The 17,048-nt window shown below is 44.3% G+C and overlaps 1 protein-coding gene across 1 annotated transcript in view; it reads left to right on the forward strand.

Moving 5' to 3' along the window:
* LDAH (lipid droplet associated hydrolase) overlaps positions 1-17,048 on the forward strand; it is a 98,211-nt gene that overhangs the window by 65,486 nt on the left and 15,677 nt on the right. Inside the window, exon 5 of the mRNA XM_028722338.2 lies at positions 2,816-3,053. Coding sequence (XP_028578171.2) covers positions 2,816-3,053 — 238 coding nt within the window. The remainder of the gene's footprint in view (positions 1-2,815; positions 3,054-17,048) is intronic.

Consider the following 17,048-nt stretch of genomic DNA (forward strand, 5'->3'; position numbering starts at 1 on the left):
CAGACTAATGACTTCCTAAAAATCACTGCAACCCCCCCTCCCCGCCCACATGACCTGGGTTGCTGTGCGTAAGAGAAACCTGGTGGACAAGCAGCGGCAAGTACAGGCCCATCTGCTTCATCCAACCAAGTCTCTGTTACACATGCCAGGTCAAGTCCTCCATCCATGATCACGTCATGAATGGCAGTGGTCTTATGAATCATTGACCTGGCATTGCACAGCAGCACCTTCAGGTCATGTGGGTATCCCTTGCTGATTCTAGTATCCATCCGGTCAGGACCAGACCCGGAGGCAGGAATAGTCCTCAGACAATGACTAAACCTGCCCCCTCTGTAATGACATGGTCTAGTCTTAGCGTAACACCTCCTCCTACCCGTGATCACTGAGATCAGTTGTCCCAGTGCATCCCCCCCTGTGGAACATGCCCCAGCCATTTTGTGGGCTGGGGCCCACTCCCCGGCAGCCCTGACCCCTCCCCCTAAGAACAAAATAACACCTTAAACAAACAAACAAAACCAATAAAACAATACAAACAAAAAAGTAAAAATTACAAAAACATCAAAATAATAAAAAAAAATAATTCCCCAAACCCAACCACACATCCATCCCACCCCAACCCCCCATATACAAAAAATCCAAAGAAAAAGTTTTTAAAACATTTTAAAAACACTCTGTGCCCCTCCGGCAATAACAACTGTCCTAGTGAGGCCTGTCAGGCCCCGCCCTGGGCCAGGTGGTAAGTGGCAGGAAGGAGCAGGGCCCTCAAGCACTCACTCAGGGGAGTCCTCCTGGGCAGCAGGCAGCAAGCAGCACCACGCAGTCCTTATGAGGCTTCAGGCCCCGCCCCAGGCCAGATGGTAAGTGGCAAGAGCAGGGCCCTCAAGCACTCACTCAGGGGAGTCCTCCTGGGCAGCAGGCCGCAAGCAGCACGCAGTCCTTATGAGGCTCCAGGCCCCGCCCCAGGCCAGATGGTAAGTGGCAAGAGCAGGGCCCTCAAGCACTCACTCAGGGGAGTCCTCCTGGGCAGCAGGCAGCAAGCAGCACCACGCAGTCCCTATGAGGCTTCAGGCCCCGCCCCAGGCCAGATGGTAAGTGGCAAGAGCAGGGCCCTCAAGCACTCACTCAGGGGAGTCCTCCTGGGGAATAATTGACATTATTATTTATAACTACATTTTCAATGAAGAACATGCCACCCAACATTTGATGAATGGGCAGGAGAGGAAGCAAAGGGCAAAAGCTGAATATGTTCATTTCTCCAAGGTGGTGGTCTCAAGCGAAGAGTCCAAGATAACAATAAGAATAAGAATAATGTTATTATTTATACCCCCCACCCATCTGGCTGGGTGGTCCCAGGCACTCTAAAACAAAACATTCGTGCAGATTCTGAAATCTGCAAACGTTAAGAATTTCATCTCAGTCTCCAAGCGTTTTCAACCACCTGCCAGTCAGCTCGTAACAAAAGCAGGGCTTTCCATTCCCTTCGATGAGAGGGAAATGATCTGCACACCCACATATGTTTTCTATTTCATATTCAAAACAGTTTGCTCTTATAGAATAGACACGCATAAACACACCATGTGCACATGCATGATTGTGGCTGCCGAAGCTTTGATGAGCAATCTGTCCTTGGTGCCAGCAACCCCTGATAACATGGATTCCCTTTCCCTGCCTGCCAGTTTTCCCAAGTCATTCCGATGGACATGGCCAAGCGATCCCTCGCTCCGATATTTGCATGCCGTGCTTACTTAGGTGTAAGGAAGGCTACTATTGGCTGGATTTACCAGGGGCAAAGCTTTGACTGTCACCAGCTAGGCATTCTGAAGCTCTTATTTGGCAAGAGTCTGTGGAACAAATTGAAAAAAATTGATAACAATAAATGAAAAATACATTATGATGATTATTTTTTTCTGACTGTATTTCAGAATTTTGAGTTACTGTGTTGAAGAAGGGGATTTTGCTTAGATCAAGGAAAGAGAATTCAGTAAAGTAGTGGAGGAAGCCCTTTTTCAAACCCTCGAAGGGGTGATCTGCACTCGTGGCCCCATGGACAAGAAAGATGTTTTCATGTTTGTACCTTGACTTCTGGGAAGCAGGTGGCACTGTGATCTAAACCACAGAGCCTAGGGCTTGCTAATCAGAAGGTCGGCAGTTCGAATCCCCACGACGGGGTGAGCTCCTGTTGTTTGTTCCCAGCTCCTGCCAACCTAGTAGTTCGAAAGCACATCAAAGTGCAAGTATATAAATAGGTACTGCTCTGGTGGGAAGATAAACAGCGTTTCCATGCGCTGCTCTGGTTTGCCAGAAGCGGCTTAGTCATGCTGGTCACATGACCAGGAAAAACTGTCTGCGGACAAACGTCGGCTCCCTCGGCCAGTAAAGCGAGATGAGCGCCGCAACCCCAGAGTCGTTCACGACCGGACCTAACGGTCAGGGGTCCCTTTACCTTTACCTTGACTTCTGGTTGCAGAGGGTACATATTTTCCCAGAGGAAAGTGAATCGAGTTTGGGAAGGGTTTGTTTCTAAGAACTCAAAGAGGCACTGTGACCCATTGTTATCTCAAGACTGGAAGAAACCTTTGTGACTCTAGGGAGGAAGTTTGAGATTTTTGCTACTTTACAGCGCAGTGACATGCATGTCTACTCAGAAGTAAGTCCCATTGAGCTGAATGGTGCTTACTCTCAGGTAAGAGTATATAGGATTGCAGAATAAGCTTCCATTCAGGAATATATTCAGCTGGGGCAGTGGGAGTGTGAACTAGTCAAATTCTGCCTTTTCGCACGTTGTTTGACCATTTTCCCTTTCATGTCTTTCCAGATTCTCCGCAGTCTGCTGCTGTTTCCAACAGTGGAACGTATGGCTGAGTCCCCACAAGGCAAGATCATGACACCCCTGCTCACCTGGTTTCGTTATCCCTTGTACATGCTTTCCTACTTCACATCGTTTCTCCCAGACAGAATAAAACACTTCATGTTACGTTTGGCATCTGTCATACTGCACCTAGATGACGCTACACTAGCGACTACTATAGATTTTCTCAATTTCGATTCTGTTGGTAAGTAGAAACAGCGAGTAATACGTCCTCTTTTCCCCTAAATATTCCTGTCTAGCATGCTGTTTTGAAGGATATGGATGTTAAGGGGACAATAACCTAGTGATAAGAAGTTTTTAAGGATTTGAGCGTATAGCAGTGGTTCTGGTTGTTTTCCTCAGTACAGAATTGAAGAAAAACGAAAATGCCTTGTCTCCAAAAAAAGGAATAAATTGCTGTTTTAGGGAAAACTCGTGGGTTTTCAGAATAGCCTTCTGAGTGCCGTTCTTTCCATGATCTGCAGCGTTCACCTAAGAAGAGCCTTGTTGGATTAGACAAAACCTCATGTAGTCCTGCTTTCTGCTTTCACAGCCAAGATCTGCCTGGATAGCTCCATAGGGTAGAGCATGGTGCTGATAAAGCTAAGGTTGCAGGTTCGATCCCCGTATGAGACAGCTGCATATTCCTGCATTGCAGGGGGTTGGACTAGATCAGGGGTCCTCAAGCTATGGTTCGCGGGCTGGATCCGGCCCGCCTGGGGCCGGGAGGGGATTGCAGAGGAGAGAGATGAGCCATGTGCTCTGGACCCCGTGTGCCCCGGCTCCTGCTTGCGGCCTCCTCGCCCGACTGCAAGCGCACCACCTGGGCAGCCCGGGCCTCTTCCTGCCCACACGCTGAGACCTCTCCCCACCTGCCCGTCCACCTCCCCGCCCCAGAGGCTAGCGGTGCATAGTCAGCGGCCCTGCCTGCCTGCCTCGGCCACTGCCGCTACCCACTGCGCTGGGAAAATGGCTGCAGCCGCGGGCGAGGACGGGCCCGGCACGAGGGACTTGCTGGCGCTGCAGCACGCTGCAGCCTTGCCGCTGCCTCCGGGGAGCCCACCTCACCTCCCCAGGGCCTGCCTCCTGCTGCCTCCCCACTTGGCCATGGTTTGGCTTAGCGAGTGGCGTTGTGGTCTAAACCACTGGGCCTCTTGGGCTTGCTGATCAGAAGGTCGGCAGTTCGAATCCCCGCGATGGGGTGAGCTCCCATTGCTCTGTCCCAGCTCCTGCCAACCTAGCAGTTCAAAAGCACGCTTATGCAAGTAGCTAAATACCGCATTTTTCGCTCTATAAGAGGCACCAGACCATAAGGCGCACCTAGTTTTTGGAGGAGGAAAACAAGAAAAAAAATATTCTGAATCCCAGAAGCCAGAACAACAAAAGGGATCGCTGTGCAGTGAAAGCAGCGATCCCTCTTGCTGTTCTGGCTTCTGGGATAGCTGCACAGCCTGCATTTGCTCCATAAGACGCACACACATTTCCCCTTACTTTTTAGGAGGGAAAAAGTGAGTCTTATAGAGCAAAAAATACGGTAGGTACCACTGCGGCAGGAAGGTAAACAGCGTTTCCGTGCACTCTGATGCTTGTCGCAGTGTCTCGTGTGCCAGAAGTGGTTTAGTTTTGCTGGCCATATGACCCGGAAAGTTGTCTGTGGACAAACGCCTGCTCCCTCAGCCTGAAAGCAAGATGAGCGCCACAACCCCATAGTTGCCTTTGACTGGACTTAACCACCCAGGGTCCTTTACCTTTACCTGCAAACTAGGCTGGTGTCTTCCACCTGCACTAATCACCTTACCAATACTATGGACAGTTGTAGAACAAGCCATCTATTTGTTAAGATCAGTTAATTCAGAGGATAAAACACAGATCCTAGGAGTTATTTCGGCTACATACTGGGCTTTCCAGAGTCTTTGGTTTTCTATTGAATAGATTGATAATATGTTATTAGAAATCTCCATTACCACTACTTTGGAGATTTGTGACTGGCCGCTAGAGAATTTAGACATAAACAAAGATGTGATTTTTAGGGGAAGCGCAAAAATAGAAACTTAGATGGAATCCGTGTGTGTGTGAAGATTGGTTTGCTTATTTTTCAAATACTAAGCTAGAAGATTCCTTTATATTTTATTTTTCATACATTTACCATGTCTGTTCCAAAGAACTTCACACACCTTTTTCCTTCCTCATTCATATTTTTCCTCTAACCCTTACTGATTATTTTGTCGCAGTTAAATCTGTTGAAAGCTATAGCTTAGTCCACTTAGGATAATTATCTAGTGTTCTTTGTCACCTATATGAAATACCTATATGTCACCTATATGGACACACCTCTTCTTGTACCACAGAGTGTATGCAAACATATTGTTTGCAAAAGCCAATCAATTGTTGTTGTTATTTGGAAAATACATTTGAGCAGTTTTCATACTTGAAAACTTCATAACAGTTTTATGGCTTTATAATAAAGATATGGCAGTTGTGTCTCAAACATCATCAGATAGTGTTACATCATCAATTGGGATGGCAGAGGAAAAAACATGCATTCAGAAAGACCCCATTTGGATTGGCAGAGCAAAATGCATGCAGACTTACTGCTCAAGTGAAATTGAGACATGTGGAGCAGAATTGTCTTTTTCAACGCCCCTTGTTTAATTTATTTTTAAAATAAATTTTATTAAGGTTTATAGAGAAAAATACGAAACTTAATATATTTTCCTTTATTTTAACCAAACCAAGACTTTTATCTAAATACAATACAGTGGTACCTTGGTTCTCAAATGCCTTGGTACTCAAACAACTTGGAACCCAAACACTGCAAACCTGGAAGTAAGTGTTCCGGTTTGCAAACTTTTTTCGGAAGCCAAACATGCTCCGTTTTGAGTGTTGTGCTTCCTTCTTGAGTGCCACACTTCTGTCTTGAGTGTTATGCTCACAGTTTGAGTGCCACACTTCCATTTTGAGTGTTACGCTGAGGTCTCTCTGTTTTTGCTATTTATTTTGCATTTTTGTTTTTGTGGCTTTTTTGTTTTGTTTTTGTGACTATGTGGAACCCAGTTCAGCTACTGACTGATTGATTCTGCGACTGCAGTACATTGTTTACTGCTTTCATTTTATGGATCAATGGTCTCGTTAGATAGTAAAATTCATGTTCAATTGCTGTTTTAGGGGTTGTTTTTAAAAGTCTGGAATGGATTAATCCATTTTGCATTATTTTCTATGGGAAAGCATACTTTGGTTTTGGAATGCTTTGGTTTTGAAACGGACTTCCGGAATGGATTAAGTTTGAGAACCAAGGTACCACTGTAAAAATACAAAAAGGGGGGAAGGGTGAAAGAAATGGGGGGGGGGGAGAAAAAGAACTTTTTTTTAAGAGTCAAAAAGAGGTTAAAAGAGAAAGATAGCAAAATAAGATTCAGAAAATAAACAACTCCCAGTTCTTCATCTGTCCGCTATATAAAAACAATATTCACTTCGTCCAATCCAGTATAACACCCAGCAAAACCGTGTGTGTGTGTGTGTTTGTGTGTGTGTATTTCATGCAAAAAGTCTATGAGAGGTTAATGATTAATTTTGTAGGAAGGACAAGGTAAAGCCTATATGGCCAGGTGAACGTTCTTCGGTGACAATTTTGGGCCAACAGTTCTCCATTCATACCTGAGGTGGGACTCACAGGCCAGAGACAGACCTTATTTTAAGCAACCTGGGACTCAGAAATTGCTTTGTTCTGGCTAAGGGAATGATTTCAGGCACAAGGAGAGAGAACGCTGTGGTATTTGGGCGAAGCACTGGAAACTTCGCTGTTGCAATGCAGCAAAAGAGCTCCTTTGGCTCCAATTGCGTTACACCATTTTGGGATTTGGTCCCCTCTCTTGACAGCTTTCGAAATCTCTTTACGTAATTAGCCAGTATTGAGAGTGACTAGTTTTATTTGGCTGTACTTTGCTAGCTGCCTTTAAATAAAATTAAGTACTCATTGATTTCAATGAGTGGCCTTCGCTGGAAATGAATCATTGTGGTTGACTGAGTTCAAAGGAAATGCCCACAAACATTAAGACTTTGAGAGGGAAAAAGTTTTATATAGCAACAAGCTCTTAGACCTTCCTGTATAGGTAAGTAATCTAGGAAGTGGCGTGGCCCGTAGCATATGCTTCGGATTAGCAATAACTGACAGTATCTTGGTCAGCAATCTTGCCTATTCTAACTCCACTTTACCTCTGTGAATTTGTACGGGGAAAGAAAATGGGAACAAACTTTGTTAGGGCCATATCCTCTTGCCCTTTAATAACCTGTTAGGTATGGCTCAGAAATATTCAGCAAATGAATTTATTCCTCCTCTCCAGGAAGTTTGTGTCAACTCATTAAAAAATGTATGTGTGTTACCTTTGGCACGGACATCTGCCTCATTGCTGTAATTGCAATAAAAACCACGATGAAGGGCAGAAAAGATGGTAAAAAGTTTCCTTAAAAGTTATGCATCTGTCAGAACAAACTAACCTGCCAGGGACTCGTTACCACGTCCGGAGCTTACTCACAACAATATGTTTTCTCTCCTCTGAAAAGGAAATGAGATTTAGAAAACTTAATTATAGCAAGACCTAAGCACCCAGCCCTATTTCCTCCCAGGCCAAAAAGCAAAGCACCATTAAGAAAAAGCAGGACCCGGGGCATGATTCTGGTTGTGTTGTTGGTTAATGGGAGACTTTTGCTAAAATCAAGATTTTGCTCCCAGGTACATAGGAAGACTCAACAACTGAAATTGCATTAGCCTGTGCTCCTCACTACACAACCCTGGTGCTGATCCAGATAACGCTCACATTAACAAGATTCTTTGCCTTTGAAGAGGGATTGATTCTTATACCTCTCTGAGAATTGTAGTTTTGTGAGGGAAATAGGTGTCTCCTAATGAAATATACTCAGAGTCGAGAGTGGATTTCATACTCTTTATTCAGCTCATAGTGGTGAGGAGGAATGGAAGTTCCCCCAGAATGTCTGCTTTATATACATTATTTACACAATGGGCCCCACGTGATTGGCTAATTCCGGGATTCTCCTGTAGGCCAATCAGGTTGTGGATTCACTTACACCTGGAGGACCAATCAGACTGCTGCATTCTGAATCCTATTGCTCTAGGACCAATCAGACTGCTGCATTTTGGATGAACTCTGAGCATCCTTAACAAACTGCATCTCCCTGAACTCTCTGGGGTGAAGCCATGACTCTTTAAAGTAGCTTCTTCAGTAGATATCTCCAGCCTTACACTTTTACACAGATTGCAAAACAGATGAAATCCCCAAGCATTTTCCCCTTGGAAAATAATGGAACTTCCCAACTTGGTCTATTCAGAAGTCTTCAGATTCTTCTCCAGTTGTAGAAACAGTATAAGCTGCTAGATGCAAGCTCTTCTAGAAAGTGGGCTTCTACAAAAAGAAAACCGTTTGCAATGTAGTTTGGATTTTATCCAACCAAGTCATCCTACTCATAGTAGACCTGCTGTAATCCATGATGGACCTTATTTGATCATGTCCATCGATTGCAATGAATCAGGTTTGACAGCTTGGTTGAATGCAATCCATTGTTAATTTGTAGCATGCTTTAGAAGAGCAGTACATATTTCTATCAATTTTATTAATGTACCACCTGAAAAAATATTTTTCGGCAAACGTGTATGTATTGGTTTTTAAGGTGAGGGCAGACAGGCCTGTGTCTAAACAGCACGGGATTTATTGTCCACTAGCTTGACGGGCAAACTTCCTCCATTTGTTTCGGTAAAATTTCCACAAAAGCAGAGACATTACATAATGGATAAACATTGCGAGTCTTTCTCTTTTTTTGAGAGGCAGGCTTGTAGGTCAGAGGTTAACTTCTGGATGACAATGAAGATACAGATAAGCACAGTAAGCAAAAATGAAAAAAAACAACCCTTGCCTCTGAATAGCCTATACGTGGCCAGTCTTTGCAATCTTGAATCTGTGGCTTCTCTTGAGGAATTTCCTTGTTTGTTTAACCTGTTTATTGACCAGGGGAGTAATGGAGACGGTTTATTTTATGATCCTTGGAAATGGTGGAAGAGACCAGGGAGCGGGGAGGAATCTTATCTTGGGAAACAGCATTTGAAATGGTTTCTTTGCTCTGTTTTCTTCTTCCTCCTTTATATTAAGAAAATCATATTGATGGGTAGAAAAGCCTAATAGCTGGCAATTAGAGGGCCAGTTTTGGGCAGAGCAGCAAAGCTCTTTCTCATTTCCTTTTCTCCTCCTTTCCCTTTTGGCCTTGGGGAGAGGTTAAAAGCCAGCGCAACGCTTTTCCAGGGTTGAAGACAGAGTCTTCAGAAAAAAAGTCCTGGCTCTCTGAAGCCTGTAGTTAAGAGATTAACAGAAGCTAAAAGGTCCCTTTTGATTTGTTATAAGATGTTAGTTACTGGTGGCGCAGGTGGTTTTTGCATACAGGCCACCGGTTGCCTATTACTGATATTAAGCAATGTGTGTTGAATCAGGAATGGAACTTTCTGTTAACACAGTCTAAGGTCTGATTTATTTTTAATATTGAAATATGTGTCTGAGGTACCATAAATGTTCACTTGGGACAGTTAAGTTTTTCGACTGCTGGATATGTGTGGCACTCTATTTTTTATATATTTAGGTTTGCTGACACCGGTCTAGTTCAATTTAAGGCATCTTCCTACATTCCTAATATGTCTGTACTTTATATACATTATGCAGCACTTTGATAATAAATGTGGGTTAACTTACATATTGCTGACGTGACAAGACCATTAGATGACTGCTTCATCTAGTTCTGAGGGGATCCATTCAGCCCACGTTGAATAGGCCAGTTTTGTAATATGAGCTGGTACTTTTCATCGTTCAAGTCCTTCAGATACAGATAATTCTGGCCAGAATGAAACAATGGCGGGTAGGATGTTATCCTTTCTAGTTTGGAGCTTTTTAAACACCGCCGGTGCTCAGATAAGATTTTAAGCTTCAGGAGCTGGTTAAAAATAATAAAAATCCTTCCATGGCACTGCTGCTGCCACCATTAGGAAATGGTCGAAGTAATTATGGTAGTAGATATTTTAAATTTTATTCGTAAGCATTAAATTAGGGTTGCCGTATTTGAAGAAGTAAAAATCTGGACACAAAAGAAGTTGTTGAGCTTTTCGGGGGGGGGGGGTGTCAAAAAGTTGTGCCGATTTTTCGAAATTCCCCCTGGACACATATGATGTCTTTTCAACACAGACCTCTTGTTTATTTCAGCTGAACCTCAACAAAAAGAAAAGCGGAAACCCAGGAGTGTATCTTGTTGTATGTGTTAAGCATGATTCATTATACAGTACTGTGCATCACAGTGATTCATGCATGAATCAGTAATGCACAGCCGTTGTTTGGTTAACACTAAGAGCTAACAAATAGGAATTGTGAAAAGAGTGGGTATTCATTGAGAACGCCGCAGTATGAGAGTGATGCCCTGATCCTCAGAAAATTCACTTGGACATAGGTTTTGCTTAATTCACTGGAACAACTAATCTCAGTTCCAAAAATGAGAGCTCTGACAGTGTCTAAGCATGGATCTAATAAGCTTTGTACAACCTGCTACAAAAGTTTTGTGGGTTTACACTGTGGAAAATATGTACAAACTTTCATAATCTTTCATAATCTTGCTGTAAATGGCCCTTTCCATGGTGGTGTAGAAACATTCCCGTGCTACATTTTCCACTCAGATATCGTATGGTGCCATACGTGCCAACTTCCTGGGGCTAGGCACCCACAAATTTCGGTGCCAGGGCCATGCACGCTGACTGGCACCCATGGCCGCAGGGCCAAGCTGGCACTCCTGTATGGTGCCCTTTCACTTTGAGTCAGTGTGGTGTAGTGGTTAAGATTGGTAGACTCGTAATCTGGTGAACCGGGTTCGATTCCCCTCTTCTCCACATGCAGCTGCTGGGTGACCTTCGGCTAGTCACACTTCTTTGAAGTCTCTCAGCCCCACTCACCTCACAGAGTGTTTGTTGTGGGGGAGGAAGGGAGAGGAGAATGTTAGCCGCTTTGAGACTCCTTTGGCTAGTGATAAAGCGGGATATCAAATCCAAACACCTCTTCTTCTTCATCGTCCTTTCCGAAAGGCATGGTATATGGCTGAGCTCCAAGGTACATTTGAGCAGAGAAGTTGTATAAGCATATACCGAGTCATTACCCCAGAACAAGCGGATATGCCCACAGTCTTCTGCAAATTGGAGTGCCTTCTTCATTAAAGGGCCTTTGCAGCTCCCGTCTTATACCTAACTAGCTAGAAAACCCAATGACAGCATAGCTCGAATGTTCCTGCGCTTGCACAGTTGCTGTTAGCTATGCTATTTGATGTTAGGAATGATATTCCATAATATATAGTTTCAGGAGAGTGTTTCCCTTACCTGTGGAAACACGTTATATTTTACCACCTGCCTTCCAGGAAAGGAGGCCAAGGAATAGCAGCCTCTACTATTTTCACATTTCCTCTGCTACTGTTTATTTTCCTGTGTGATGCCTGACTAAAATGTTTGCTTAATGTTGTCGGACAACTCACCTTCCCAAGACGGCACTTAAGTGTGGCTTGAAAGAAACTCCATGTCTGCTTTGTCCCCCCCCCCACTCCCTTCCTCTTCTTTTTTTTGCAAGTGAACTAAGGTTTTCCCTATTTAAGAGTGCGATTCTCATATTAACTTAGTGAAGAGAAGTGAATGGCTTTTAAAGGATTTATTATGTTTACGTACCTATTCATTTGTCAAAGTGACTCTGCTTTATAATTTGCTCTGTTTCCGAAATAGAGAAAGAGGGGAAAGTTTAACAAGGTCACTTTATTGCTGGTAAGAGCTTTGATTTCCCTACAGATGCCCTGTGTCAAAAAAACAAAACAAAACGCCGTTTTGGTTTGGTTTCCATAATTATGGGGTTTTGGTTTGGTGTTTTTTTTCTTCAAATAAAAAAATATTAAAAGCTGTCAGTTTTATTTCCATCATAAATATTGCTCATGAAGCTTGAATGCTTTGATAATGAAAACGGTTCATGACTTCCAAGAAATATTAAGCACAGTTTGGGGGTTTCTGAAATCCTTCCTGAGGTTCCCGTTTGAAGGAGAACTCAGTTGCAGTGAGTCATGCAACGTGCTGAAAGGAAGGAAAGAGAGAGAGGTGAGATTGAGAAGATATTGAAAAAGACCCATATGCAGAAATACTTCTGTCAGATATGTGTCATTAGGCAGGACCAGCCTAACTGCACCCAAGCACCCCACACAGTCTCTAGGGGCAGTAGTATTTAGGGGAAATAGTGAAGTAGCATGTCTTCTAAGAGTTTTGTGTGCCGGCATATCTGCAAAACTGTAAGACATCCCAAGGCAGCACATCTACAGAGCAGCAAAATTTGTCTGACCTTTAATGCATAGGCTTCAGTTTTCATTTTTTTTTACTCCCAAATTTCTTGGCATCAACGTTAAGAGATAATAGAATGACTTGCAGATCCTTAAAGAAGCATGTGCTAATTTAACATTTCTGAGTTTTGTAGCGCCACAGGCTGCTTACAACATTGATTAATTTTATTTATAGATCTGATAATTTGCATATGGCTACGGTTTTTTTTATTATTATTTTAAAAAATTAACGAGCAGAAAGTGCCTGGTGTTCGGGAATGCTAAGAATTCTTTAAAAAAAATAATCAGTGCAGTTTTGAAAGGTCTAGTCTGCCATCCTGATTCAAAACAGAATCAAATTGTGTCAAGACATTGACATAAACTTGCTCCTTCATCTTAGGACCACCATAGAGTATAATATCTTTGATGCTGACTTGTTTTTAGGAGGTAATTTAATTATTGTTTGATTTTATACCAATGTTATATATTTGTTGTTAGCCACCCTGAGCCTGGTTTCGGTCGGAGAGGGCGAGATACAAATAAAAGTAGTAATTGTTGTTGTTATTGTTTTGTTGTTGTTGTTGTTATTATTATCTTAAGAGGTGTCCAAATGCATAGACAGCAGAAAGAGCAAAAAAAAAAAGCCTTCCAAAATATATAGTTGATGACTATACTGTTCTATAGTAAACTACTTAGTGATTAATGATGATAACAATCATGTTTTATTTATACCCCACCCATCTATTAAAAGTTATAAATCTTGCCAAATAAAATAAATAACGAATTGTGTTAATGACAATTGAAACATTGTGTACAATGAGTTAAATATAAGGGCCGGCCCCTAGTGCCAGGTGTCAAAGCATGGGAATCAGCAGTCCTCAGTGCCTCAGGCACAAGGGAGAAGTGCTATAGCAAGGTCCCATCCACCACTGCTGATGCCATTTGATGTAACTGATTCAGATAAGGCCTCATTTCCAGCATCTAAAATTTCCTGTTGTGGAGGAGGAGTTCGTCTGAAGAGTGACCCTTTCTACCTTGGGATTTGCCCTATCCCTTCCCCTCCAGATATCATAAATTTCATGTCAAGAGAGAAGTGAGGTCAAGATGGAAGGGCTTCTCAGTCTCGCCTCCTCTGGGCAGTGGTGACTTAGCCCTTCCTCTTCCTACCAGCCCAAGTCAGATATGGGCTTCATTGTTTGGCCAAACAACAATAACAATTTATTATTTATTTGCCACGCATCTGACCGGCTTGCCCCAGCCAGTTTGGCTGCTTCCAACAAATTAAAACACAGTAAGACATCAGATATGAAAAATGTCCTTATGCAGAGCTGCCTTTAGATGTTTTCTAAAAGTCAGGTGGTGGTTTATTTCCTTGACATCTGATGGGAGGGTGTTCCACAGGGAGGGCGCCACCACCAAGAAGGCCCTCTACCTGGTTCCCTGTAACCTCACTTCTCACAGTGAGGAACCTCCAGAGTTCCCTCTGGTAACAACAAAAAACGCCAGTAGGGCCATATGGCTTGAATGGGTTTGTGAAGACTCGAGTAAAGCACAAGGAAACAGGGCACAGAAAAAGGAGGCAGGAGGCAAACATTGGCCATACTACCTCATCCAAAGCCTATGTCAAACATGCTATTTAACCATAACCACTCCAAGTTATGGGACGCGGGTGGCGCTGTGGGTTAAACCACAGAGCCTAGGACTTGCCGATCAGAAGGTCGGCGGTTCGAATCCCCATGATGGGGTGAGCTCCCGTTGTTCGGTCCCTGCTCATGCCAACCTAGCAGTTCAAAAGCACGTCATAGTGCAAGTAGATAAATAGGTACCGCTCTGGCGGGAAGGTAAACGGCGTTTCCGTGTGCTGCTCTGGTTCGCCAGAAATGGCTTAGTCATGCTGGCCACATGACCCGGAAGCTGTCTGCGGACAAACGCCAGCTCCCTCGGCCAATAAAGCGAGATGAGCACCGCAACCCCAGAGTCGGTCACGACTGGACCTAATGGTCAGGGGTCCCTTTACCTTTACCTTACTCCAAGTTATCACACCTGAGCTTGCTTTGGGGGCGAGGGGGGTAAAATGCCTTTATCACAGCCAGACTTGTAACTACTAAAGGACCAGTCCAAGGGTAAATTCAAGAATTCCAGGGAATCTTTAGAGAGATAGGGATGACGGCTGATCCAAACACAGTTATAGCAGCATCTTTATACAGTGTCCTTCTACCACCAAATGTTGATCCAATTATATGAATATTCGTCTGTGTCATCACTTGCTGGGTTCTGGGGGGAAATGTATTAGTATCCCTGTTGAATCAGGGCAGTAACCACTGGTGTTGTCAGGCTTTGGGGAATCAGATCCCTCCCGCGGTGACAGCCAAGAATCAGAGAAACCATAAAAGTTATAACCAAGCAATTTATTTGATAATTCACAGAGAGCGACTAAGGAATGCAGCTTTCCCTAAATATGGTGTTGCTCCAAGTAAAGTTCCACTCCCCTATGTCTCTCCTGTTCTATGTCACTCCTACATCAGCTAATCTGAGCTTTCTGCCTCTGAGCTCTCTGTTCTACTACCCGCAATGCCCATCTGGTCCTGAGGGAGGGTCAGGAATGCTTTCCAAGGACACTGAGACTGTCAGCTGTCTCTCCTTTGGTGCTTCTTCTTGCTGTTCCTCTTCCAATATTTCCCAGCTTCTGCCCTCCGAACTATGCCCTTCTGCAAACCACTGTTCTAAATCTATACACTCCTCCTGTTCTCGGGAAGGTTCAGGGGAAGGTGGGGCGGTCTCCACCATTCCTCCTCAGTCCAGCCCCTGACAGATGTGGTAAGGCAGAGCTGTGGGGCATCCCCCTCAACACCAGCATCACCACAACTTACCTGGGTGGGTTTGGTCTGAGGTGGGGCTGGGATGGTGGTGGGTTTGAGGCTGCATGGATACACCTGCAATATTGCCACAGCCTCGACCTCACTGCTACTCAGCTCCCTTGCCCAGCCCGGTCCAGGTAAGCTGCAGTTATTAGCCCAGTGCCAGGAAAGAGGCTCCATTGCTCCCCCTCACCACAACCAGCCACTGCTGAACCTGGGTGTACAGTCAAACCTCAGTTGTCAAACGTAATCCATTCCGGAACACCGTTCGACTTCCAAAACATTCAACAACCAAAAACTGAAAACAGAAGCCTCAATACAGTGGGGAAACTCAAAACAGAAACCACATAGCACATTCAGCGTTTGAAAACCTGAGCAGTTACTTCTGGGCTTTCAGCGTTCGACGGCCAAAATGTTCGAAAACGGAGCCGTTCGAGAACCAAGAATTGACTGTACTCAACTGTGGTCTCGAAAGCGGGGTTGTTTACAACTCTGGTTCAGATTCAGCACCATTTGTCAGAAATGCCAATTTGTTCCGACTTTGACCGTGTGAAAATAGGAATGGGAATCAGTCCTTAGGCGGAAAGTTGTCAAGTACAAATCTCATGTTATCAAGGAATAAAAAATTCAAACAGGCCCAGGATGAATCAAGGGAATGCTTCAGTTTTTCCATTGCTGTTCAACAATTGAATTGTGGCGTTCATAAAACGCTCCTCCCGGGACTGTGTGACTTCTGAACATAAATGGCGGCGGGGGGGGGGAATCATATGCTTATATGCCTTCTCACATCAAAACCCTGTAGAAAGCTAGCATATAGAATTATACCCTTCCTGACTTGCTAGTTTTCTGCTTACCGGGGGGGGGGGGGGTATGAGGAATGGCAAAGCATGCCTTCCTGGAAGCAAATAATAATCTGGAAGGAAAACTAGTGTTACGCTCCTCTGAAAGAATTTTACAATAAGATGGGCAGCTTACCAGGCTAAAATGTTAGCAGATGGCGGTACGTTCCCCCTAACAAATTTCTGAAAGTCTAAGGGTGCAATCTTATACCAATGTTGCATCAACAGTGAGGCTGTGGGCATCCTACTGCACTGGTAGAATGCAAGAAACACGGGCATCGTTGCAGATATGTGGGCAAAATGCACTTCCACTTGAGCCATTCTGCCAGCAGATATGTGCCAGATAGACGGCTAAGACTGAGCAAAGTCAAAGGCAGCACAGAAGAGGAGCGCCCTCGTGCTGTATCCTGTGCCATTGATGATGGGGAAATATAGGGAAAGGGGTCCCTGGTGAGAAACCTTTCTGAGCTGATCAACCTGAGATCCTTGTTATCTTGAAATGCTGGAGCTTGGGACATTCTGCATGCAAAGCATGGGCTCATTGAGCCAACCACCCAGCAGCTACCTGTCTGCACGCAACAACTTTTAGTGTAATGTTTTAACCATCATTTGACTGTGCTAGTCAACCCAGCAGGGATGCGGGTGGCACTGTGGGTTAAACCACAGAGCCTAGGGCTTGCCAATCAGAAGGTCGGCGGTTCGAATCCCCGTGACAGGGTGAGCTCCTGTTGCTCGGTCCCAGCTCCTGCCAACCTAGCAGTTTGAAAGCACGTCAAAGTGCAAGTAGATAAATAGGTACTACTCCAGTGGGAAGGTAAATGGCGTTTCGTGCACTGCTCTGCTTTGCCAGAAGCGGCTTAGTCATGCTGGCCACATGACCCGGAAGCTGTACACTGGCTCCCTCGACCAGTAAAGCAAGATGAGCGCCACAACCCCAGAGTCGTCCGCGACTGGACCTAAAGATCAGGGCTCCCTTTACCTTTACCTTTAGTCAACCCAGCAATAAAGGTAAGGAAATCCTTTGTACACAACTGATTCCAAAAAAACAACAACACTAAAGAAACAATCTCCTAGACAGGTTGCCTAGAGAGAACAGTCTCCAAAACACCAAATTTGCACAAAAGG

This window comes from Podarcis muralis, chromosome 3, assembly GCF_964188315.1.
Source record: "Podarcis muralis chromosome 3, rPodMur119.hap1.1, whole genome shotgun sequence".
NCBI classification, from domain to species: Eukaryota; Metazoa; Chordata; class Lepidosauria; order Squamata; family Lacertidae; genus Podarcis; species Podarcis muralis.